At 40.6% G+C, this 24226-nt stretch overlaps 2 protein-coding genes, 1 non-coding gene and 1 pseudogene across 3 annotated transcripts in view; 2 read left to right on the top strand and 2 right to left on the bottom strand.

The window, feature by feature from the left end:
- Nucleotides 1-3906: 3906 nt before the first annotated feature.
- On the bottom strand, nt 3907-13348 carry LOC139465368 (cilia- and flagella-associated protein 410-like). Its single transcript, XM_071247075.1, has 6 exons — nt 13199-13348; nt 8809-8874; nt 8201-8424; nt 7207-7654; nt 5909-5999; nt 3907-4523 (listed from the first exon to the last, which is right to left on the bottom strand). Exons 1-6 carry the CDS (start codon nt 13297-13299, stop codon nt 4419-4421), a joined length of 1035 nt encoding a protein of 344 aa, XP_071103176.1. The 5' UTR covers nt 13300-13348; the 3' UTR covers nt 3907-4418.
- LOC139466576 (U5 spliceosomal RNA) lies at nt 6644-6759 on the bottom strand. The gene has a single exon (XR_011653611.1). It is a non-coding gene; the product is annotated as a U5 spliceosomal RNA (small nuclear RNA).
- An 866-nt stretch (nt 13349-14214) lies between the features above and the next one.
- Nucleotides 14215-24226, top strand: part of LOC139465366 (separin-like) — a 34129-nt gene continuing 24117 nt past the window's right edge. The window contains exons 1-4 of the mRNA XM_071247074.1: nt 14215-14283; nt 17506-17757; nt 18383-19337; nt 19651-19767. Of these exons, the coding sequence (XP_071103175.1) occupies nt 14215-14283; nt 17506-17757; nt 18383-19337; nt 19651-19767 (1393 nt within the window). The remainder of the gene's footprint in view (nt 14284-17505; nt 17758-18382; nt 19338-19650; nt 19768-24226) is intronic.
- Nucleotides 21187-23870, top strand: LOC139465982 (uncharacterized; annotated as a pseudogene).

Below are 24226 nucleotides of genomic sequence, written 5' to 3'. Positions count from 1 at the left end.
GTGTGTCACTGTGTATTTTGAACTTTGGCTCATGTATGATCATCGACCTTCATATCACACTGGGGCTGTCCGGTAGCCTAGTGGTTAAAGCGTTTGCTCGTCACCCCAAAGACCCGGGTTCGATTCACAACATGGGTACAATGTGTGAAGCCTATTTCTGGTGTCCCCCGCCGTGATTGCTGGAATATTGCTAACAGCGGCGTAAAATCATACTCACTCACTCATATCACACTACTCTCTGTTTCATGTATATCATAGTGTCTTTATATCTTCCAAGCTATACTGTCTTTACAGATTCATGGTGGTCAAATGGGTAGTGAACTCTGTCTGTTTGTACATCTCAGTGCCATTACAGACTACTTGAGCTTAACACAAGTACACTGAGCACATGATTCATAAATGTTGACATTGAGTGAAGTAGGGAAGATGAGCTTTTTGCATGAATGGTCAATACTCTTGTTGTTGAGTTACTTTATAAATTATAGAGTGACTCTGGCAAAATTGTGTCAGCCATCTTTCATTCTTTCCGGGACTGGAACAACTAACAGGACATGCATTTAGGAAATATGAGAGTGGCTGCAAGAATGTATGACCAGTGAGCACAGACGTTATTGTTATGTGAAAACTATGTCTGCCTTACAGTGGGTAACGGTAGATGAATTGCTCTTTGTTTTAGTAACAAAGCATATGGTATAACTGCATTTCACAAAACTGTTACGGACGATATCTTCCAAAATGCATGTCAGAGAAGTAAAAATGGAGTGCCTGTTTCCTCTCATTACTCTACATGAAGGACATGAGTCATTATTGTGATAAACTTTGTTTATTATTATTCATTAACTCAATCACATATACAAAAGTATATTACAACTTTACACAATGTGAACATATTAAAGTTGTATTAAATATGTACTTTCATTACAGTTCTTCATCAGTTACAATTGTCACTTGTAACAGCTGATAAAAAAGGATATCAACATGTTACACATCATATTCTACATGTAAATATGTAGTCTTACAATGAAATAGCTGATATGGCTTCTGAATGATGGGTGATGTATGGACACATTTTTGACAGATACCTGCGCCAGGTTCCTCAAACTGTTCGTATCAATTTGACCATCATCATAGCCAAGGATAGATATCATTGGTCATATCCAACTAGTGATTAGGTGATCTACATCATAAAACTGGGCAGAGAAATATAGTGGGATTGGAAATACTTGAATCAAACTTGCTGGGACTGGTACTCCTGATCTCACCAGGACTGATCACTGACAAGCAGGGAGATTCTAGCCTGTCTTCAGTCTCTGGTAACAGGCAACAAGAACTTCAGCAAGCCCTGGTACTTACTGATCTCACCAGGACCGATTCACTGACAAGCAGGGAGATTCTAGCCTGTCTTCAGTCTCTGGTAACAGACAACAAGAACTTCAACAAGCACTGGTACTCCTGATCTCACCAGGACCGATTCACTGACAAGCAGGGAGATTCTAGCCTGTTTACAGGTAACAAGAACTGATCAGTCAGAAAACATGTCTAACTCGGATATTGTTGAGACTGTTGAAAAATTAAAAAGTACCTAAATCGATCACCCATGCCTCAGTATCAGCGACACTGTCATACTTGTAGTCAGTACTGACTCCAACAAAGTGTGAATGTTGTTTTATGCCCCTGTAAGCAATATTCCAGCTACATCATGGCAACAAGGCTGGGCCAGGCAAACCAGTGACTGAAGGCATCAGTGCCATAACCATTCAATCCTGATTAGTAAGTTCTTCCCTCAAGCTGGGGCAATGGGATCTGTTCTATACAAGAGTCCAGGGTGTACAATCTAAAGACTCTGTAGAAACATGATGGTCCCTGGATCTCTGTCGGCAAGATGTGGAAGAATGTTTCAAGAAAAGATACTGTTCCTGTTTATCTTTCTCTAACATAAAAACAAAAGCTGTTAGCTTATTGCATTAGGAGTATTAAGCTGATTCCACTGGAACATTCTTGAAAAATGAAATGCAGTCTATTGTTTATATTACAAAAAAAGAACCCATCTGAACAGCATAATTAACTCCTTCACAACCGATGATCTGTGTCGGACATTCCTAACACACCGCACTGTGCAGTTAAACTGCTTCATTGTCGCGCTATCAAATAAACACCATCATATGAATTCACAAAGTAAACAAACAATATATAACTAAATACAAAAACAATACACCACAATGCTTGTAAAAACTATACTATTTATTGATATGCTCCTTTATATCTTCAGTAAAGACTTGAGGTTATTTTTGAGTACTTAAGTACACTCACTCAAAGGACGGATATTTGATTACTATGCAAGATCAGGGGTCAGGACAGTCACTATGCTTATGCATCAATGTTCACCTCTCTGAATGGCAAGACATATATCTATGTCCGACTTCTGTGATGAATGACGAATTGTGATATGATAAAGTAACAAAAAAACAAAAACATTCTTGACCACATTTGGACAAAAACACTGATGAATTCAGGATGAATGACGAATTGTGATATGATAAAGTAACAAAAAAACAAAAACATTCTTGACTACATTTGGACAAAAACACTGATGAACCTATTGAAAATAACCTTGACCTTCCCCATGTTGAAAGGCTTTAGAGTTATTATATCCTTCTCATAATAATTGATGTCAAGAACATACAAATCATGTTCATATTTCAAAGGACACTTTCACTCCAAATTATTTGTTTTCTATCAAGTAAACAAAAGTACTTTTGATAATATTGTTAAGCCTGTCTGTTGATATATCAACTGATTGAAGTATTTACAACACATTGGTCGTATGTACAAGCTACACCTTTACAAAGATCGATATCTGGTGTATTAAAGCTATTCTTGATTCAGAGAGCCATGACCCCTGCAGACTGAGCAAAATTGGACGAAGAAATGAAAGCAACACACAAGTTGATATACTTCATAACAAATAAACACTATCACATTCTCACAAACAGGAAACCGAGAGATACTCGACATATACAATGCCCAAAACTACAACTATGAACGTAATACACAAATCAAAGCAACTACTAACTTCTTAAATAACAAAAAAACAAATGCATTGTGTGCCATGTATGCAAATATATAACATCCTGCACTGACCAAAACAATTTCTTACCAAGTAAACAAACCACTGAGAGTAACAAAAAAAAATTTTCGATCCATTTTTATTTGATGGATCCAAGCTAAAATCCACAAACCATTAAAGTGAAATGTTTTGCCAACTACATCCATATCATTGCAAATAAATTTAGTCTTAACATACATTATAAACAAAATTATAACCACCATCATGTTCCTGTGGATAAATGAACAAACATGATACAAATTTGACTTCATGATACTCGGACACATTTGCTTGATATTATCGTCTCCATGGTTTCCTAGCTGTCAAAGTGTGTCAAATACCTTAGCACAAAATCGATTTTAAATGCAAACATGCAACCAATAATACTATAAATTAACATATTTCATATTCAAAATGCTAGTTTTCATTTATTCATGTGTGTGACTAAAGTTCAAATCAAAGATAACAAATATTTAAGTTTGAGATGAATTTTCCCAAATCTGATCAGAAATATGAATATTCTTCAAGGATTGTATGTGGGCGTTACACAGCATGACGTCATCTTTGGCCACCAAGGTTTCTAATTTACATGGAAGATCTAAGAAACTGAGAGACACAAATGTACATCTGAAGTTAATTCAATGTCAGTAAGAGGCACTTTGGAATGGAAATATGACTACACCTTAAAATCAGTAATCAATGGTGTTTTGAATTTTCAGAATAAAGTATTGTGTTAAAGTACTATCTCAGCACTCAGTAATGATAATCTCACCAGTGATGGGGGGGGGGGGGGCGGTATTCAGATTCCATTACAATATTATTATTTTACAATTTAGAATTTAGGGATAGACCATTTGATATTCAGGGGGAGGGGTGCTTGAGTTAGGGGCTGGGATTTGAGAGAGAGAAAAAATGCATATGATAATGGATAAACAATTAAGTGTTCACTGGGTAAGATAGATGTCCTGAAAATAATGTGTTGTAAAAAATAATTGTTCGTCTCCTTTCAGAGTAAAGAAATTGTACGTCTTTAAGCAGTGACTGAAAGAAATATCCTGTCTCAAAAAATATACCAGGCCCCCTCCACAATATTAAATGGTCGGATACTCATATTAAGTGTAAAATCAGATGCCAGGATACAATTGATTACCACCAATTCCTGCATGTTTGGGTCTCAATTTGTCAACTATTATGTAAATTCTAAACGAGGCATTAAGTCTTCATGGCCGTATCACACTTGATGTCTTGTAACAGTGTTGAACATGTTGAGGCTACTGTCCTGTATTTGGCAATGGTTGGTGTGCTGTGATCTTCACAATGCTTCCATCCGTGTTTTGACTGTGGAGTGTACGACCTCGAGGCTGTCCCTGTCTAGTTCTCGGACCAGTAACAGCACTGACTGCAGGATGTTAGCATTCTACAACACATCACCATAGAATATGATAGAATAAGGCTAACAATAAGAATTAAAACAACTTATACAATCACTAGGTAGGATGAAGTTTCTGTGCTTTAATATTTTGCAAGTTCATTAATGTCTTGCTGCACTCTGTTCAACCCGATGGAGATTATGGGTTAGAATTGGTCCCAGCAACCTATGCTGGTTGTAAGAGGTAGCCAAATAGATCGGATGGTTAGACTCTGTGACATGGTTTATTGAGTGTCATCATACCAGCGTGGATCGTTGCTCACAATATGGATCACTGGATTGTCTGATCCAAATTTGACTATTTGCAAGCTGTTATTATATAGCTGGAATATTGTTGAATGCGCTGTTAAACAACAAGCAAATCACTTAAGAGAGTGTGCTGTTAATTAAGCTCTGGCTTCCATTTGTCCATTGCTAATCACCACTAATAAACTGTTGGCTTCCGTTGTTAAGTTTCCACCTTTGTTATCATATCCCTGTTCAATTGATGACATTCAGCAAGTAGGATATTTTGAGATTGTCTACACCATCCTACAGGGGAAGGAATGTTTCCGTTCTCCGGTATACCGGATATTGACCAGTAAAATACGACTGGGACCGCTAAATTAGAGGGCTGGCAGTCCCTGTGTCTGATTGAAATATCCTTTGGAAAATGCATATCGTATCATGTGAATCACTGTAAACATTAAATCACAAAGTCTAAAAAGCTGGCGTGTCAATTTTCAGTACCTTTCTGGCATTCAAACTCAAAAAGAAAAACAAATTGAAACCTATTCATAAAACATAAACGTTTGTCTAAGTTATAGTGTACACACTATGTCACTCTTCCTTTTAATCATGACACGTGCACCACAATTCGGAATGACGACGGACTGTTCTGACAGGTGTACAGTACTTCACATGACTACAATCTTGACATGTCGGACACATGCACTGTCAAGTCGGTAGCTTTGATGATGTCACAATTATCATTATAACGCAACAAATCACTATCAATATGCCTGTTCCAAAACAGGTGTGGCACATGTCTTCGATCTTATATTAGTGATCATGGGACCAGTAAATTTTATCGAGGACAGGGATTTTCATTTGCTACCTGCCCACATGACCGGCCCAGCAGATAAAAATACCAAAGGAAACACTGACCTTGGTGGCTTCACACAGGCAACATCAGTTTGCAAACACAAGCTGGCATACCCCAAAAGTTTGCCAACTTGTGATTTTACTTGACAAATGTGTGTTGTTGTTGTTGTTGTTGTTGTTGTTGTTGTTGTTACTTAGTTCCTCTTCACTCTTCATTTATACACTAGGTTTCGGCAGATGTACATAGAAATGACTGTAAATCTGACTAAACAAGGCTTCAGAAGACTTACTCTGGACTTCGTGAGACTTGTAGAGGATGACCTTGGTGTGAAGATCTTAGCTTTGGGTAATGGCTTCAGGCCTAGCTGCTCCCGAATTCGACTGAAAAATAGGAAAAAGCATTCATGTACAATCCTGTATCTGTAGTGCATACGCATGTATACACAGTTCTTACCCATCAATAATAATACCTCATAAACTGCATTCATGTGCATAATAATGAAAACTATATGATTGAAAAAGTGTATTTTAGTTCCAATTCATGATCCGTACACCCTTTCAGCTCTATGAATTAAGCTGAAACTGGGGAAAAAAATGTTGAAAATAAAAATGTCTTCATAAACTGGCGTGTGCTGTAAAATACCCACTGCATGCTATCTTAAGTAAAGAAATATTGACAACTTTCAATATTGCTGGGCTTATTCTATGATATAACTTGTAGAGATGATAGATCACTGGGAGGAGCTAATGCACACTAGATGACTGCAACAACTCTGTTGTTGGACTCATGTCATGGCATTGTTTCCCCAGTGTATCTGGCTAGAAATTTCACAAATTACGTACCTGATAATAAGGTATTGTGACGCTATTAAAAAGTTTGTGTACCGATTTCTAGGCCATAATTTGTTGTTGCATTACTACAACATATAGTTTAAAATTATGCCAATACACAAGACATTAGCAACTGTTATCTTGCTTCTACATACTCAAGTAGTTTGTTCTGTTCTTTTCTTTGGTGTATGTGTACCCTACAAAGTAGGGTTTGAAAAATAAGTCAATAGACTCATTGAGTTGTTCCTCCCCACGGAAATCTTTAGTAAAAGGCGAAAGATTTATGCGAGGTGAAGAGAAACCAGAGTTACCTTACAAACCCAATGTTATAGATTCTGTATAACAATAATTGTTACAGTAAGTAGATTTTCTGAATTTGCATATCATCATTAGTTGTGATAATTAATTCTATTTAACATTAACTCCTGAACTGTTTGTAATGATCATATTGACAGATGTTATGTGACAAATGTGAAATAATTGTCTTATGTATTTATACTGCGATATAGCAAGTTTGGTACATAACCTCATTGTTTGACCTCTTGTTTAAACCCTGCCAGACCATGACAAACATACACCTTTGTGTGCTTATGCTCACAAGTGTGTGACCTATTTCTGCGCACAGCGTGGCAAAAATCAAGGGAGTTAATCCAGTGAAATGATTTTATGGCTGCATCCTTGACTTGAAGATACATGGTACACTTTTGATATAAATCTTCCCGCAAACATCAACTCAACAACAGATGTATTTACTTACTTCGTTTCCTCCCAGCTGAGTGTAACTGCCTCCTCCTTAGCCTTGTCTCTGGAGGATTCCACACACAGAGCATCCCCCTGTGCTGCTGCTGTGTTGACACTGTCTGGGGGGCAATCTGTCCCCGGAGGGTCCTGCTGTGCTGTGGTCACACTGTCGGGTGACATATCAGCCCCCTTGCCATCACCAGGCACTGTCTGATGTGTTACTGTCTCTGCAGCAGCAACCTCAACTACATCTGCTGCATCTCCATGTCCATCACCATTCTCCAACTGGGAGTCAGTATGCAGGATTTCAGTTGGTTTTGATGCAGGTTGGTTTACATCTCGTTGGTGTAGAGGTTGGTCTGACAGTAATGACTGGATCGGTTGTGTTGCAGGAGGTGTCAAAGGTAAGGTATGCAGATCATCTCCTTCATCCAATGCCTGGTTGATTTCATCTTCTGTCACAGCTAGATCAGAGAGATATGAACACAACATGTTGAACCAATGTATAAACATATGTTCAAGAGCAAAAAAGTAACATATTCACAAAATTGTATATAGACATTGGAGGGGAAAAAAGCCTTAAAACATCTTTTTCTCAAATGTTTCATTGCACTTGCTTGCGTCTAAATCTTGTAACATGGTAATGAAATATATAATATTTTCTTCATGTTCTTGACATCTCGTTTAACATAGTGTCACATTGTGTTCCTGTCAATAAGTAAAAGAGTTTTAGTACACAATTATAGTTCCTGTAGTCCTTTGCTTGTAAGCTTATTGTCCTCAGCAATTCCCAGAAGTAATCGTAACTGTCAATTCATTCTTATTTCAATGAAGCCTTTTCTGTAAATTATAACGTCGGCTAAACTATTATTTTCCATTATCTCATCAATTATTAGTCTTCTCACTTTCTATTTGTCGTAACAAAAATCTTCCATATTTTCCCATGGTAGATTATCATCTCATCACAATATTAACTACATAATGTGTCTGTTTGCAGCAAAAATACCTACCCTTGTTATCAAGTTTCTGTAAGTTTGGCAGAGTTTTCAGAACGGTCATACGGTAGTTGTTTTCTGTCGCACATGGGTTCTCAGACAACCATAACATTCGCAGTTTAGGTAACTTCTTCAGATATTGGATATCTGTTAAATTCTTTACATTATTCTTTCTAATGTACAATTCTTGAAGGTTTGGGCAATGTGCAAAATCTCTTAATGTGTCGACTTCATTGACGCTGAAAAGTAAAGACACATTGTACAAAGATTATCACAGATTGATTTTGGCTGGTGAAACAGATTTACAAGTAAAAGAGGAAAATATGATTATTCCTTACCTATCTTTATGTAAAATCTCATAAATCACATGACAAAGGATTCGCCTACTTCATAAAACTTGCCTCATTTTAACAACAAATTTTAACCCAACATAACTACAAGTGCCCCATTCCACAAAGCGATTTAAGTGCTACGGCTACCATGATCCCATGCTGAAGTATGGGAGTTACGATAACCTTAGCAAGAAGTCAGATTTGTGGAACACAGCCCAGTACATGAACACCATAAAAGAGGCATAAGTATAAAAAACAAATATATGTATTCAAATCAGGAAAAAGATGTACCTTAAACTGCAGACTTCTAGACTTGGCATCTGTCGGACAATACTGACATCTTTGATACTAGAACCCCTACAACAGAATCAAAAGAATGTTTGTCACAGACACAGAGTGACACTAGTTTCAATCTGGCAACTTTGATTTCTGACAATGCTTTGAAAATATTTTGACAAGGTTCTAGATTCAAAATCTGAAAACTGGACAAAAGTAAATTCTGGAATGTGTTGGCCAAGATTGTAGGTGGGGTTATAGCTAAATGGCACCATGTGGAAACAGCAACAATCTGGTGAAAAAGGCACTCTATAAATTCACACTAAATGTTTATCTGTTTTGGGGGTATTAAAATATAGTTATACAAAAAGCAATGACAATGAGAGATTGAGACACTATTAGGGATTTAAATAATCCCATGCTTATAGGAATTTCAATAGGGTATTCTTCTCTAAAGGGAAACAATGCTCCAACTCTTAGTCAGCGCCGTTTTATAATCACTGTATGCCAATTAGCTTCAGCGACCCAACAAAATGAAATTCAGACCAGCGTGGGCCAATTGGAGGACCTCGTTGACAGCGAGGAGGAATCCCCTTGAATTCTCACATTTGATGGGATGATGCCTTTTACCATAACCTTTCACCTTGCATATCGTCAGTGTGTGTAAATGGGTATGTACAATATTGAGTTTAGTATACAGCAAACACTGGTACATATAATGAAATTCTGTTCATGTACTCAAAACAGCAACGACCCTTATTTTTCAGGCAAACTTTATGTAATAACCCTACAACTCCCTTGTTGTCATTCATGTTTCATGGTATTATCTACACCTGTGTATTTGTCGTCATTCACTTGATGCTCAGTTAATGACTTTATAATAGCTATAATTAGTGGTGAAACCCTTCATATTACCTGACAAAGACTATGCAGAATAACTCAATAAGGTTCACCCCGGCCTCTGAAGGTGTCAAGGAAATATAGCAATCAATGGTTCACATTTTGCGTTTCTCGTGTCTGGGGAAATTATTTAATCCAAGATTGGGTTATAAATCCAAGTCTGATGTGGTGAATGTATTACATGTTGTGTAATATGCATGTGGCAGCACATCAAGAGAGGCAGGGGCAAATCAAGAGAGTTGCCAAAAACATTGATCAAAGGATTAACCGATAATATGCTGATTGATAAATCACTGTTATCTTGCACAGTGGATTTGTCACAAGTAAGTGTTTATGTATGTAGGTTTACTAAAGTAGATCCATATCTGAATTGGTGTGGAGTGATTAAACAACATATTTTTTTCAAAGGATTAGCCGGTAATACGTTGATTCACTGCTCATTGTTATCCAACTCAGTGCATGGTTTCTAAAGAACAACGTACATCATGAACATAGTTGTCATGTGTGCCATCTCAGCTGACCAATGAGACATGACACCTTTGTGAAACACCTGAAACAAACTTATGTCATCAGTTGAGAGACGAACATGGGTTATAATCTCCCGAAATGCTATATATGTTCCAAAATATTAGATTGTTACAAAGACATGTGACATCGAACAAGTTTTTTTGTACAGCTTCAGATGTATGGGATATCGTACCCTTATGTAGATATTGTAAAATACATTCCTCGAACAAGCTAACTGCCTGATATTATACATATAACTACTGTTGGTTGTAATTATGATATTTGTATTATATTTTCATTCATTTGTTACAGTAGGAATGCGGGAGGACTCAAGGGCAACTGATTTAAAGTGTTCCATATGTAAAAGATATTCGTCAATAGCAATCAGTTATGCCAAAGTGCAATGCTTATGGATATTCAAAGACGTTATACGTCTTTGGGTTATTATTATTTTAAATATACATAGAAAAAGCTGCAACTAAAAATAAAATATGTTATTTCTGATAATGTAAAATTATTGTCCACAATAAGCAAATTTTGAATCTGCGAAGAAAAAGCTGATATTTCAATACTTTCAAACTTTCCCATTAAGCTTCTTCAAGGGGCACTGATCTAACGCAATTCCCCGGACTGGTTGTTGCCTTTGTTATTGTTTTTCCCCCGTGAGTACCCGGATGATACGCAACGCAACTGAGCGTGACCAGAGACTGGGCTACCGTCTGCAAGGACAGCTAAATAAACTTGGAGGCTGGAAGCAATAATTGTTTTACGCATTTTTGAACACTGGTTGGTTAACTGTAAAGATTAATAAAGATTTCGACAAAGGTCGCATGTTAATTAATTTCTTCAGCCTAAACAAACAGACAAAAAGAACGGCTGAGCTCATCGGATGTCGTCATTTGGAAATACCCCAGATGCTTATAGTTTAATAATAAAAAAAGTATCCCTGCAGTGAAAGCATTTTCGGATTCCGGATTGCGTCGATAATACAATTACTACAGTTAATGAATTTATGACAGGTACAATATGTGGTAGCACCACTTAGATTACCTGACAAAGGTTCCCATTTGGCATTTATTGTGTCTGGGGTAATTATTCAATCAAAATCCAGGTTTGAAGTGAGGTGAAATGTGTGTTATGTAATATGCACGTGGCAGCCCAGCAAGATGTGAATGATCAGTTCATTTATTTTTTTTGTTAATCAACGGATCGTTCCTAGTCATCAAAGGATTAACAGAAAATACGTTGATTGATTAATCACTGTTATCTTGCACAATGGATATGTCAAAAGTGAGTGTTTACATGTCTAGGTTTACTAAAACAAAGGGAATACACTCATATCATGGCGTGAAGTGCCGATGTAAAAACAACATACTTTGTTCAAAGGGTTAACTGATAATACGTTGATTGATTGATCATTGTTACCTATCACACAATGTTTTTTTAGGAACCGTGTCACGTGGGCTTTCTCAGCCGACCCTTGAGACTTGACACCTATGTGAAACACCTGAAACAATCTAAGTGATCAGTTGAGAAACGAACACAGGTTATAATATCCCGAAACGATATATATCTTTTAAAATATTTGATGGTTACAGAGACACGTGAAATCGAATAAGTTTCTTTGTACAGCTGCAGACGAGTGTGGATATTCACGGATACATACTTGAACAAGGAAGCTGCCTAAAATTATACACATAAATTTGGTAGGTTGTCATTATGGTATTTGCATTTTGTTTTCCTTCATTTGCTGTAGCATTGAACCGATTCGTTCTTGTTCCTCTACGTCTTGGTTGGGAAATTCTTCAATGTGCGATAAACGTTGTTTTCACAAGTCTTTTCCTTTGTAAGCGTGTATATATTACCGTCAATTTGTAAAATGTGATTCTCTCAGGCAATTTATAAAAATGTGTAAATATTTAAGTCATTTTGACTGAAAAATCTTTCCAGATTGACTAAAATCGATTAAGACGATCAAAAGGGCCTAAAAACATCACAACAGATTATTATGTAGGATTAGAAGCCAAACAACATAGAAATGTACTTTTTAACGTAACATTTTCAGTCTCTTGGTGATGACATTAATAATACAGATGGAAATGTTTTTCAGTCACTTTGTAAAAAAAGTGAATATTTAGGCGTTTAATAAATTTGAAAATGTTACACATTTTGAGAGTAAGAAAATATACACACTATAAAAAAAGCAATTCTCAGGTGAAATATTTACTTTGTGTGGCAAGTCAAAATAGTGTAAACGAAAATCGCAAAATTACCAAGCAAGTGACTTATCAAAACTTCGTCACCATTACCGATGCTACCCACAAAGATACGTACATTTCCTTATTATCTTGAAAACTGTATTTCATTTTGTTGATCGATGTAACCATACGCCCTTATTACTACCAATAAAAGTGACTAATGCGCTTACAAATGGTGCAGCAGAGGTCACGAACTAGTCTAGATTTCTGCTATACATCCGGGTACTCACTGGAAAAAAACAATAACAAAGGCAACAACCAGTCCCGGTGAACATTGCTTTAGATCAGTGCCCCTTTAACATTCATTAAACATGATCATTATTTTCAAATTCTCTGAAATCTTTCAACTGTCCTAACACATGGACCAATATGAAAACCCTGACATGCCTCGAAAGGAAAAACAGTGACCGGCAGTGTGAACATGGTCAATATGGTTTGGCATGTTCGTATACAGGGTACAACTGTAAGTCAACCAAGCCAGGTCTAACCCTGAGATCAGCTAATGATTGTAGCCTACCCAGTTACTCTCCGCCCTTTCCTTACAAAATTTCCATTGTGGCCTAACGATGGCCATTGTAGATTTCTTTGGTAGGCCAGTTGTAAACGCCTTTAAAGAAGGGGTGAGCATGACTGACACAAGTTTGCCAATCTCAAGACTCGGAGCCAGTGGCGCTGTCAGTGTCAGAGGGTTCGACTGAACGCATTCATAAATTACTTTTTCGGAGCGACAGTCCACTTACCAACAGTTTAGTTTACAGACACTTTCAAGATCTGTGGCTCGGGTTCTAGCTAGTACCAATGCTTCAGTCAGTTTCCCTGTGTATTTTTCCGTCAGTGCCATAATGGCTAATGAGAGACACTTCCCAAACTTGTCAAACGATAAACCGGAAGTTTACATTGTGTACCGCACCGATTTTCGGTCCGAGGCAACTGCAAATGCTTAACAATATTATCCTAATATCTTCCTTTTATTTATGATGATATGATATAGAATATGTACTATTTATTCCATTCACAAAATAATAGTTTCATTATTTTGCGTTCAAATGTATGCGTACGAAAAGATGTGTTTATCAAAAACCGGTGTAGTATTAAGAAAGTGCCCCGGACAATATTGACACGTGTTGCATGAACGCCTCCACTGTCTCCCAACAAGGTGGCCCAGTCGCCTAAGTCGCCGCGATTCGCTGTGCAGAGTTACGTCCCTTGGGCACGCCAGAAACCTATGATTGTGAGTTCGAATCCCTGTTCGCCCCGATTATGATTCTAGGTTTGTCAGCACCATACCCGTTCTCGTGGGTTTCACCGAAGTGGTAAACGAAACGTCTGAGACCTGCATCACTTCAGGCTTTCCTCCCACATTAAGCTGACACGCCGTGATATAACTGGAAAACTGTTAAAAGCGGCGTTAAACCCAACTCACTCACTAGAAATATCCTGAATCCAATCTAATCTTTGCCTGATAAACTCTTGTATGTTAACCAAAGGTGTACACAGAATACTTTTTATCTTTGTGGTTCATGTAACTCCCTTATGAGATGAGCTAAATGTGTCAGGTTGATAAAATGTTGAATCAGAGTATCTAGTACGAACTAGGCCAGTCATAGGGGTATAGTTTTTCACCGGGATTGTTTTCTGTATACACCGGTCAAGCGCGGCCATTTTAAACCTTCATGGCGGTACTTCTTGTTCGGCGTTTGTATTATTGTTGACCTGCCGATGATTTCCTTTGATTTATGAGCCAAAATCCCCAAGGATGGCTGATAAATCGATATTAGAAAATATCAGCAAGAGGAATTTTGATGCAATACTTGGAGATACAAAGGTAATCTTGCCCGAACTCCATCCAAAGTAGATCTCTCATTCAGTAATCAGTCAATGGCCTATCCCTTCTCGATACACAAGAGCCGTCTGGCTATTTGATCACGATAGATTAATTACCCCAATCATAATGACGCACAACAATATGACAGTTTGAACGATTGTGTCGATTTCATGTTTTTTGCACACTGATATTAGTTCTCTGGATGTATTGTTCCACATGGGACCTGTTTAGGCCCCTTGATCAGGAAAACCGCAGATTAGATTATTAGGACCACAGATTTTATATTAAGGCTTACGTATATTTCACTGCTGCACTCAAATAACTGGACGTGTGTCATATCAACCACTACTCTCTTGCATCATTACGATATGCCATAGCCTTGGAACATAATCATCATGTAAGATCTTGTAGCCTTGCCTATATATCTACAAAATATCTCAAAATTTTGTTTTCAGCAAATTTAGTTTGCAAATTTTTGCAATATGACATCAGAGGATCCAGATAAACCAATCAAATCATTACCTTGCGAGTGAGTCTGATCGTGATCATGTGCACCTCTTCAGTTAGAAATTTATGTTTTCAGGTATCGCATTCACCATGTTCCCATATAGATTTATATACTAAAATGAATAAGAAATGTTATTATCAATTTGCTGTCTGCCTATGGACGCAAATCAATATTTGAAAATAAAATCTACATTTTAATTTGTTTATCTATAAACATGATAAAACAATTTACTATGGGTTTCGAGAAACATACCATGTATACACATGATACATGTACCTATAATAGTATTGCAGGTTATGCATGTTTGAAAATAGTGCTAAATGTGGTTGTAACATCATATCTTCAGGAAGAAAGGACAGTCGGCATGTCTTTTCTTAAGTTATGTTGAAGCAAGATGCTAATAAGAGGCGTGTTCAGGAGGGCGGGCGCTCGCGATATTACGCGAGCACGCGCTGTTGAACACAGCTAACCGCGCGAGCGCACGCGTGTACTCGCGATCGAGCCCGAGAGGTAGTTCGCCTCGTAATCTAAGATGGCGTCGCACATTGAACAAATGTTTGCCTTCGGCGAGAATGGAACCGATGTCAATAGAATAATCTTTAAGACTAGATCTACCATCAAAAAGTTATTTTTGCATTTTCAATATATTGACCCGTGATGATCAGGGAAGACAATAGGTCTTCCGCAACCCATATGTTAGGATCGAGTAATAAGACTCGCTGACTTGGGTGATGCATATCATCGTATCCCCATTGCACAGACCGATGCTCATGTCGATTGCTGGATTGTCTGGTCCAGCACAGGGACATGTAACTAATAATAAAAATAAACACTTTGTTATCATGAACATCAAAGTATGAACTCATCAAACTTATGATGAAATTAAATGTGTGAATCTATGACACTTGTGGACAGGGCTGTTTTGATTCCCGGTGACGCCATTTTGGATGCTGTGCCGCGAGAGCGAGTACGCGCCTTCCGTTCAGAAAGGCGTGATATTGCCCCACTGTACTCTCGCGCGGGCGCTCGCCCTCCTGAACACGCCTCTGGTATAGTTTATATATTTGGTAAAAACCATTTGCACATGATTTTGGAAAAGGATTCTCCCTTCTAATGAAACTAAGCAAAGGTAGGATATATCATGAAGCCATGGCTCCTAAAGCCATACACGCATATTGCCAACCTGTCTGAGACACCAAAAATCTTTAACTATCGGCTGAGTCGGGCAAGGATGACTATTGAAAATACATATGATGCAATCCCTGTTGCTTAATATAGCCCTTATGAAATTTCATTCGGAATTTTTTACTGATTATCAGTATCTTGGATTTAATATGCTTACGTAAGCAAATAGAGAATCTGTTCACATGACCAGAAATACTCCAGGAGCATTTATACTTATGAGTAAATATACTTTTACTAGACCTCATCAGGTGTAGCAAATATACTTTTACTCATGTCTCTTTACTCCTGGAGTATATTTACTCACATAAGCAAATGCGTTGACATGCCACCAAAAGTAAATTTACTTATGTAAGTTTATACTCACGTAATGAAAAGTGTCCATGTGAATGGGGCTTTAGACGACCTGTTCACCTGACATAACCTGCCACATCATTCTCTTTCTCATCGCCACGGTGTAAAGACGTGTCTGTGTTATTAGAGAATATATTTGATTTGGCATTGCGGAATCCTCAGCTGAACACAGAAATTGATAGGGCAAATAGAATGAATAAAGACAAGTATCAATGCCTGGTTTGCAAAAAAGTGCGGGCACATGTTTCAGCCATAGACCCTCACACTTTCTGTTGTGACTGCCATGACCTCTGCAAACCCTTCATTCGGTTTTCACAGTGCTCTCATTTTTCTGTGGAAGATATATATATATATATATCCCTCACAGGATACTCACTCCCCCTCGGTCAACTGAGGACATCAATGTTTCATGCTCTCTTCACCTTTGCCACAAGGAAGAAAAAGTGGACATCGCGCATGCTCTTCACCTAAGGATAAACATCGCCATTCTGATGGACATTGTTCTTAGGATTCTGATTGTTCACTGCAAACAAAAAAACTTCGACAGTCGGATCACTTTCACCCTAAGGAGGACTATCGATCGAATGCTTCGGATTGACATATCATAGCAATAAGGTCAATCCGAACCTTCAGATCAACATCATACTTCAGATCGCCATCAACAACGACCAGGCCTCGATGTACTGACTCGGATCCTTGGACATTCGGATCAACATTCACCTAAGGGATGTACATTGACATGTCAACTCTCAGCTGGGATCAGCATCAATACCCTTTGCCTTTGGATCGATATCGACACATGAACTTTTACCCTTACCAGTCCCCTGGGTGTCATCAAAATCTACATATGGGTCACTATTGATATAACAACCTCTTTTTACATGAAAGAGGGTCAGATTCAACACAGAGAAATTTGGCATCTTTTATTGTAGACCTGTTTGTTTAGCCACAATGACATATTGTGGCATTCAAGATCAACTTTTGCATATTTCTTGAAGGATTCTTAAATCTTTTAAAAAATGTGTTAATTTTTATGTGTGATTTGTTGATTGTGTACACATGATTGTATCCTTACAGCATGGATTACTGCTCATGATGTCACCCATGTCTGTCTGACATCCAGACTACATCATGAACCAACATGTAAATCTATTTTGATGCCAACACTTGTGTTTTAGGAGTACCTGTCAAGTATACTGACTGTGAAGGGCAAAGCTAAAAATGGTGACTTGAAAGAGAAAGGAATGTTTGCAGTTAAATTTCTGCATTCTGCTGTTGCTGTTGTTGGAAATGATGTGCCTGAAGACCTCATCGCAGCAGTGCACATTTGTTGTCAAGGTTACCAGACTGCTAGGGACAACATTAAGTTACAAGATGAACTGACAGTACCCAAACTTGTGTACCATATCCTCAACAAGCTTGTGCAAGAGGTGAGCAAAAGGAAAAAATATCTTTCTTTGCTTGCAGAAGTCTATATTGTATTGTGTGGAATCACTGTTTTCAGTGTTATTCAGTGGCACTAACTGCAAGTCTGGACAAACCTCTAGTTACGTTATTAACATTAACCACTAGTTTGAAACGAGCTAGTGAGTGGCTGGTTTGAATTATTGTCTATCATTGTTTGTTGTACCAGGTACCTTGGCTACTGACTGATAAATGACTGCCATTGACCTATCAATAAGAAATTGAATTTGTTAAATAAATGTTTACAGCATAGTGCTCATAAACCCTTTTAAAACCTTGGCCAAATCTGTTGGGCATAAAGCATTAATATTAAATATGAATATTTATTCTGCTTAAAATGCTGTTTCAGGTAACTTCTAATTTGCTTCTGTTCATGTGCTGAACAAAGTCTCACACTTTGCCTAAGCTGTCAATATCAGTATTTATATATATAAGTTATCATGATATTGTCTCAGTTACAATAAGAAAGTATATATATATTCAGATCAAATGTACCTATGAATTATTGTTCTGTCATTTTTAATATAGTGATAATCATGATGATTATATGTTTACTTTCAATGTTTATCAACCGGTTTGTTGAAATGACAGAGTCACATGGATAACCTGCATCAACTTGGAGTGTTCCTGTACGGCTGCCTCCATGGTGTGACTACTGAGACACCTGGTGTTAAACCCATTGTGATGAACACCTACAGTCGTCTGTGGAACTCGTCCGTCAAACACGAAGCCACTTGCAGCAATCCAGGCTCACTTCTCATCACCACCCAGTTGAGATTTCTAGCTATGAAATTCCTCTTTAAGAAGGAAGTAATTGAAGATTCAGATGTGGAAAAAATTGAGATCGCACTAGGCAGGTACATCCATTTAGCCAACAAATTGAAATTGAAAAAGTCTGCAATTCAAGCTGATTTGAGACAGGTTTTAAGTATATTTGTCACTATGTTAGAAAATGTTTTAACTTTTAACAAGGAAAAGTTTGGTTTGATTGTTATCAAGTCCGTGATTCGAGCTGTGAAATATCTCTCCCAAAATAAGTTGTTGGGAGACGTGCAGCACTTCCTGGAGGTGGTCAGTGAATCAGGGGCAGACAATCCCATGGCTGACATGGGTTTGATCCAAGTTGTTACCAGGATACTGACTGTGGTCAAACAGTTGGACACCTTGCTTCAAGAAGAATGCAGCAGTGATGCCCGTTTTGATGAAGTAGCTTCTGTGTTGATGTCAGGCAATGAGGGTTTGATGACAGTCACTGATGAAGATCAGGAAGATGGTGGTCATCAGTTAGTCGTCCTGGAGTTGTGTCAGGTGCTGATGATGCAGCTCAAGTCTGTACCCCTGACTGTCAATCTGTCTGTTAATCTGATGGAGGCAGGCAGGATGACCATGACCTTGTATCTACACTTCCTGGAGTCGGAATGGCGGCTGACTGGTGAAGCAGGAACACCCTCGACTGGACTGAAACGAGATCAGATTGAGAGGAACATGCTGGATGCATTCCATGTCAAGTTCCAGATGTTTTACAAGTTGTCACAAGCTGTTACTGGTAAGGATTTTTGAGATTTGCTCCTGTATTGTATTTATCATGTTTTTGGACAGTAGATGAAGTTGAAACGTTTATTTCTTTGTTGTTTAACACTGCACTGAACAATATTCTAGCTGTAAGACAGCAGTCTGTGGATAATTGATTCTGGAACAGACAATCCAGTGATTGACATCATGAGGAGGTCACAAACATAGGTTGCTGAAGATCAATTGTGACACGGATCTTCACAGGTGAGGTTCAGACTAATTCTGTCGTGAAGGTCTGTGATGGAGATGAAAGGATAACTATCAACTTGTGCGTGTGTTGTTTTCAGATGATGAAGAACTGGAGACATTGTTGGATGAGTGTTTGGAAGCTGTTGGTCTCTATCTCAATGTGCTGGGAGTTGTGGAGTCAGACAAGACACACTTTGATGACAAATACTACTTTGGTATGTTGACACCATTCAAGAATAGAATATTTCCAATTCTTTGGACAAAGGAATAAAAAAGGTAGTGATTCATTACATGTCAGGTTCAAGATTAAATAGTGCATGTGTCATGCAAGGCCAGACTTAGAGTAACAGATGTTCAGAGCCCAGTTTCACAAAGCAGTCAAGGGGCATCATTAGTTTGATGTACCGGCAACAGGAGGAACGAAGTGTATACAACATGTCACAAACCAGTGAAGTATTGATGATGTTCATGGAGCTACGGCTATCATTACTCCCATACTTTACACATGTGGCTGTTGTGCTATGATTGGGTTGTGCAGGTAGGTCTAATTACATTAAGTAATACGTTACCACTGTTATACCGAGGCTGTTGTCCCCCACAACTGCTCTTACAGCGAAATCTTCCACAGAGATCTCAATCACCTCATGCAGCACGTGCCTAGCCACCTAGCTGCCATGTGACACCTTTCACTCTTGTCTCTTCGCTTGCCCTAGCAAGACGTGTATCGACTGCTCTACTTGCGTTCTATGGTTTTCCGCCTCCTGCCATCCTTGGTGATATCTATTACTGTTTCTTAGTCCTAAGTAAACTGTAATTTACGGGGCGTTAGTTATACGGCGCTTAGAAAATTTTCCCGCCTAAATTTTCTCGCCTTTTTTCGCTACTAACGGGGTTTGGCGTCGGCACTTCGTGTCTTCCGTCCACCTTTAGTGGTATATCGTGTTGTTTTTTTGCATCACCTATTAATATATATATATATATCTATATGTATCCATTATATGTATTTTATGTGTCTGCTATTATCGTTTGTTTTTCTTCGGAAAATCTACGTTTGTGAATATGTTTGGTGTGTGTGTTGTAACCATGTTTTGTTTTTGTTCAAAGAACAATGTCGGACATGGAAATGGATATTTTGTCCAGCACCCCTGCTACTCCTGTTAACAGGCGCTGTGGGGCCTGTCAGAAGTTTCTGTCTTCTCGGGATCACCACGATCGTTGCCCGCGGTGCAGGGTCCCTTGCGAGGACACCCGGTGCACTCAGTGCACCCAGTGTGAGGGTCTGGGGCCGGAGGACTTTGCGCGATACAGGCGCTACGTGCGCTCTGCTATCACCCCTGAGGTGGCCGGTTCGTCCGGTCGGGGGCCCCTTGCGGGCACTACCTCCACAGCAGCGGATCCCTTGGCGGCCCTTGGGCTGTCCGGGGATTCCGTGGCGGCTTTGCTATCTCAACTGGTGGACCCCAAACTGGTGGCCCTGGTTGTTGGATAAGGCCCTGGTTGTTCCGTCCCCTGCCCCTTCGGTGGCTGCGGGTTCGGACGCGGGGTCCATGGGTTCGGCGCGGGTTCCGTAGTCACCGGTCCTTCCCCCGAGCCGATACTCCCATTATCGACTAAGGACCGTGTGGCCATGGTGTATGACCTCTTTGAGGACATGCCACGACCCCAGCCGGTACCCCGGGGAATCCACGGCTCTGTGGTTTCCTCTGAGGTTTTTGATGAGTTCGCCGACAAGGCTTTTCCCGCGTCAACTTTGTTCCGCGGGATCAAGCCAGGCTTTGGAGAAAGCCTTCGCGGGGACCTCCTCGGTGGCCTTCCCCGAGGCAGGTCCCACCAGGGAGGCCCATGTGGAGAGGTTTGGTGTCCGTGCCCCACCTGCTGCTACAGTCACTCAAGCAACTTTACAGCAAATGGACACCCTCTCTCGGCACTCCATGCTCGCTATGTCACATGGCGACACCTACTTGGCTGCGGTGGCCAGTCTGGTCGAAGGTTCCCCCAGGGACCGAGACCAGCGCATTTATAACTGTTTGATCGGTTTGAATGCAACCACAGACGCCTGGGTGGTACTTCTAAACGGAGTGCCCCTCACGATGCTGCGGCCGGGAAGTCCAAGGGGTCAGTGTCTTCTTCCTTCGGGAAGAGGTCCCGCCCTGAGGGCCCTGGTAAGGGCAACATGCCACCCTTTCGGGGGAAGAAGGGACACTGGGGGAAGCCTAAGCCGTCTCGGGACGGTAAGGGCTCCTCCAAATGACTCTCACTTGCAAGGTTCGTGTGCCAACAGCGCCAGCTTCGGTTGGCCCATAGGCGAACCCGAGTCATTCAGCCCTGGACAGTTGCGCCTGCCGCAGCCTGTCAGGCCTCCCTTTCCTTCCCCTGTCGGAGCCAGACTCTAGACTTACTGGGAGAATTGGGAGCAAGTGTTCGACAACCCGTGGGTGGTCAACACGATCCGGTACGGCTATCGGCTAGATCTCAAAGAGGATCCGCCGCTCACCGTCGCCCCGTTGGAAGGTTTCTATTCGGAAACCGATCTTCCCATCCTTGCCGATGCCATCGGCAGATTGGTGGAGAAGAGGGTGGTACGGGAGTTAGCCCTACCAGAAATAACACCGGGGTTTTACTCCAGGATATTTCTCGTTCCCAAGGACAGTGCTGAACTCAGAATGATTCACAATCTGAAATCTTTCAACGTGTTTTACCTGCACAAGCCGCCCAAGTTCAGAGTGTTGACCTTGGCGGACATGAAAGTTCTGATCATGCCGGCCAACTGGCTCGCTTCGATCGACCTGAAGGATGCTTATCTGCATGTTCCGATTCACTCGAACCATCACAAGTATCTCAGGTTTGTCTTTCAAGGCAGGCACTATGAGTGGGTTGTACTCCCATTCGGCCTTTCGTCCACTCCCTGGCTGTTCACCCGGTTAACCACCCCCATAGTGGGGTTCTTCCACAGGAGGGGTGTCAGGTACTTCGCGTACCTGGACGACTCGCTAGTAGCAAATCGAATGACGGACGTGCTGTCTCGTCAGCTCGATTTCGCACTTCAGCTCTTGGAGCAATTTGGATGGATTGTCAATCTCCTCAAGAGCGAGTTAACACCCTCACGGAACTTGAAGTTCATCGGAGGTCGGTTCGACACGGTGACCCATCGCCTCTTTGTTCCCCCAGACCAATAGCACAAGATTCAGGCAATGATTGCCAAAGTCTTAGCGGTGCAACAGACTGTTCACTTTTGGGAACAGCTGTTAGGGATACTTGTGTCAGCCCAGGACTGCAATGTTTGGGGTTGTCTCCAACTCTGCCCGCTGCAACGGTTTTTAATCCAGTTGATGGCACAGGAGGAGAACAGTGCGACCGTCACCCTCCAAGATCGGCTCCGACCGCATCTGGAGTGGTGGACGGTCCCTTACAACGTCTTATCAGGAGTCTCAATGCGGTCCTACCGGGCCACGTTGAACCTGTATACAGACGCCTCTCTAGTGGGCTGGGGCGCCAATCTAGAGGGGGAGGTGAGCTCGGGGCTGTGGTGCGTAGACGAACTAGGTCTTCACATCAATTGTCTCGAGTTCAAGGCAGTGATCAACGCAGTCAATCACTGGAAGCATCGTCTCATCGACGCCCGGCTCATGCTGGCGACCGACAACACGACGGTAGTGTCCTACGTGAACAAACTGGGGGGAACCCACAGTCACTCGCTACTCGATCTCACGTTCGAGTTTTACGCTCTGGTGGAGAGTGTCCCGTGCCAGGTACGCACGCGCCCGTCACATCCCTGGTGTGCGGAACGTACTGGCGGACACTCTATCGAGGCCTCGGGATCCGAGCCCCACAGAGTGGATGCTCAACCCAGTAATGTTTCAGTGGCTGTGCGAACGTTTGGGTTGTCCTATGGTCGACCTGCTGATACCGAGGACAGATCGCTGTGTCCGGTTATGGCCCTTAAGTATTATCTTAAGGCTTCGAATGAACGCAGACAAGGCCGTGACCGTCTAGCAGCAACATTTGCCGGACACTCCAGTATATCTGTTCACCGAATATTGCGGGGTTGTTACTGGCGTTCTGACTCGGTTTTTGCCAATCATTACCTCAGAAAGGTTTCTGATGAAGACGTGGAGGGTGTGCTGATCGCGGCGCAAGCGGTCATCAAAGGGGTGTGCCCAGCGCAATTCCGAACTCCTCAGGCTTCAGACCTTGCACGGTGGTCAATCTGGGTCTACTCCAATGTTCCCACAGCCGTGGGTACGGCTTTCTGTGTGTTTCTTTATTTTGATTTGACAATTATGTACTTAATTGTCTGTCGTGTATTGCAGCCTTGTAATGCATGCTTTCAAATATTGAATTTATGTCACGCGCCTATTACATACGCTTAAGTAGGCTTGTTCTTGGGATATACGGTCCAAATGAAATTAATTTCCCTTTTTTCGACTGTTTAACCTGATCTAAGATTTAGCTCACACGGATACTGTGTTCTCATACGCTGCGGCGATGAAATACCTATCCAGTGGGGCCGTTTACTATAACGATTGAGCCTTACAGTATGCGCTCGATAGTGCTTTGGTATCCCTATATGGTAACGCCAAGCTGGGAGCATGCGCATCGAGTGCTTCCTCCTTGTTGTATGCTTCCGCTGGTCGGAAGGAACACGAGCAGTCAGGTTTCGGGTTATAGGTGCTA

This window comes from Haliotis cracherodii, unplaced genomic scaffold, assembly GCF_022045235.1.
Source record: "Haliotis cracherodii isolate W230 unplaced genomic scaffold, xgHalCrac1.p SCAF_18, whole genome shotgun sequence".
Lineage (NCBI taxonomy): Eukaryota > Metazoa > Mollusca > Gastropoda > Lepetellida > Haliotidae > Haliotis > Haliotis cracherodii.
The sequence above is the reverse complement of the archived record's forward strand: the minus strand, read 5'-3'. Positions and strand labels throughout refer to the sequence as shown.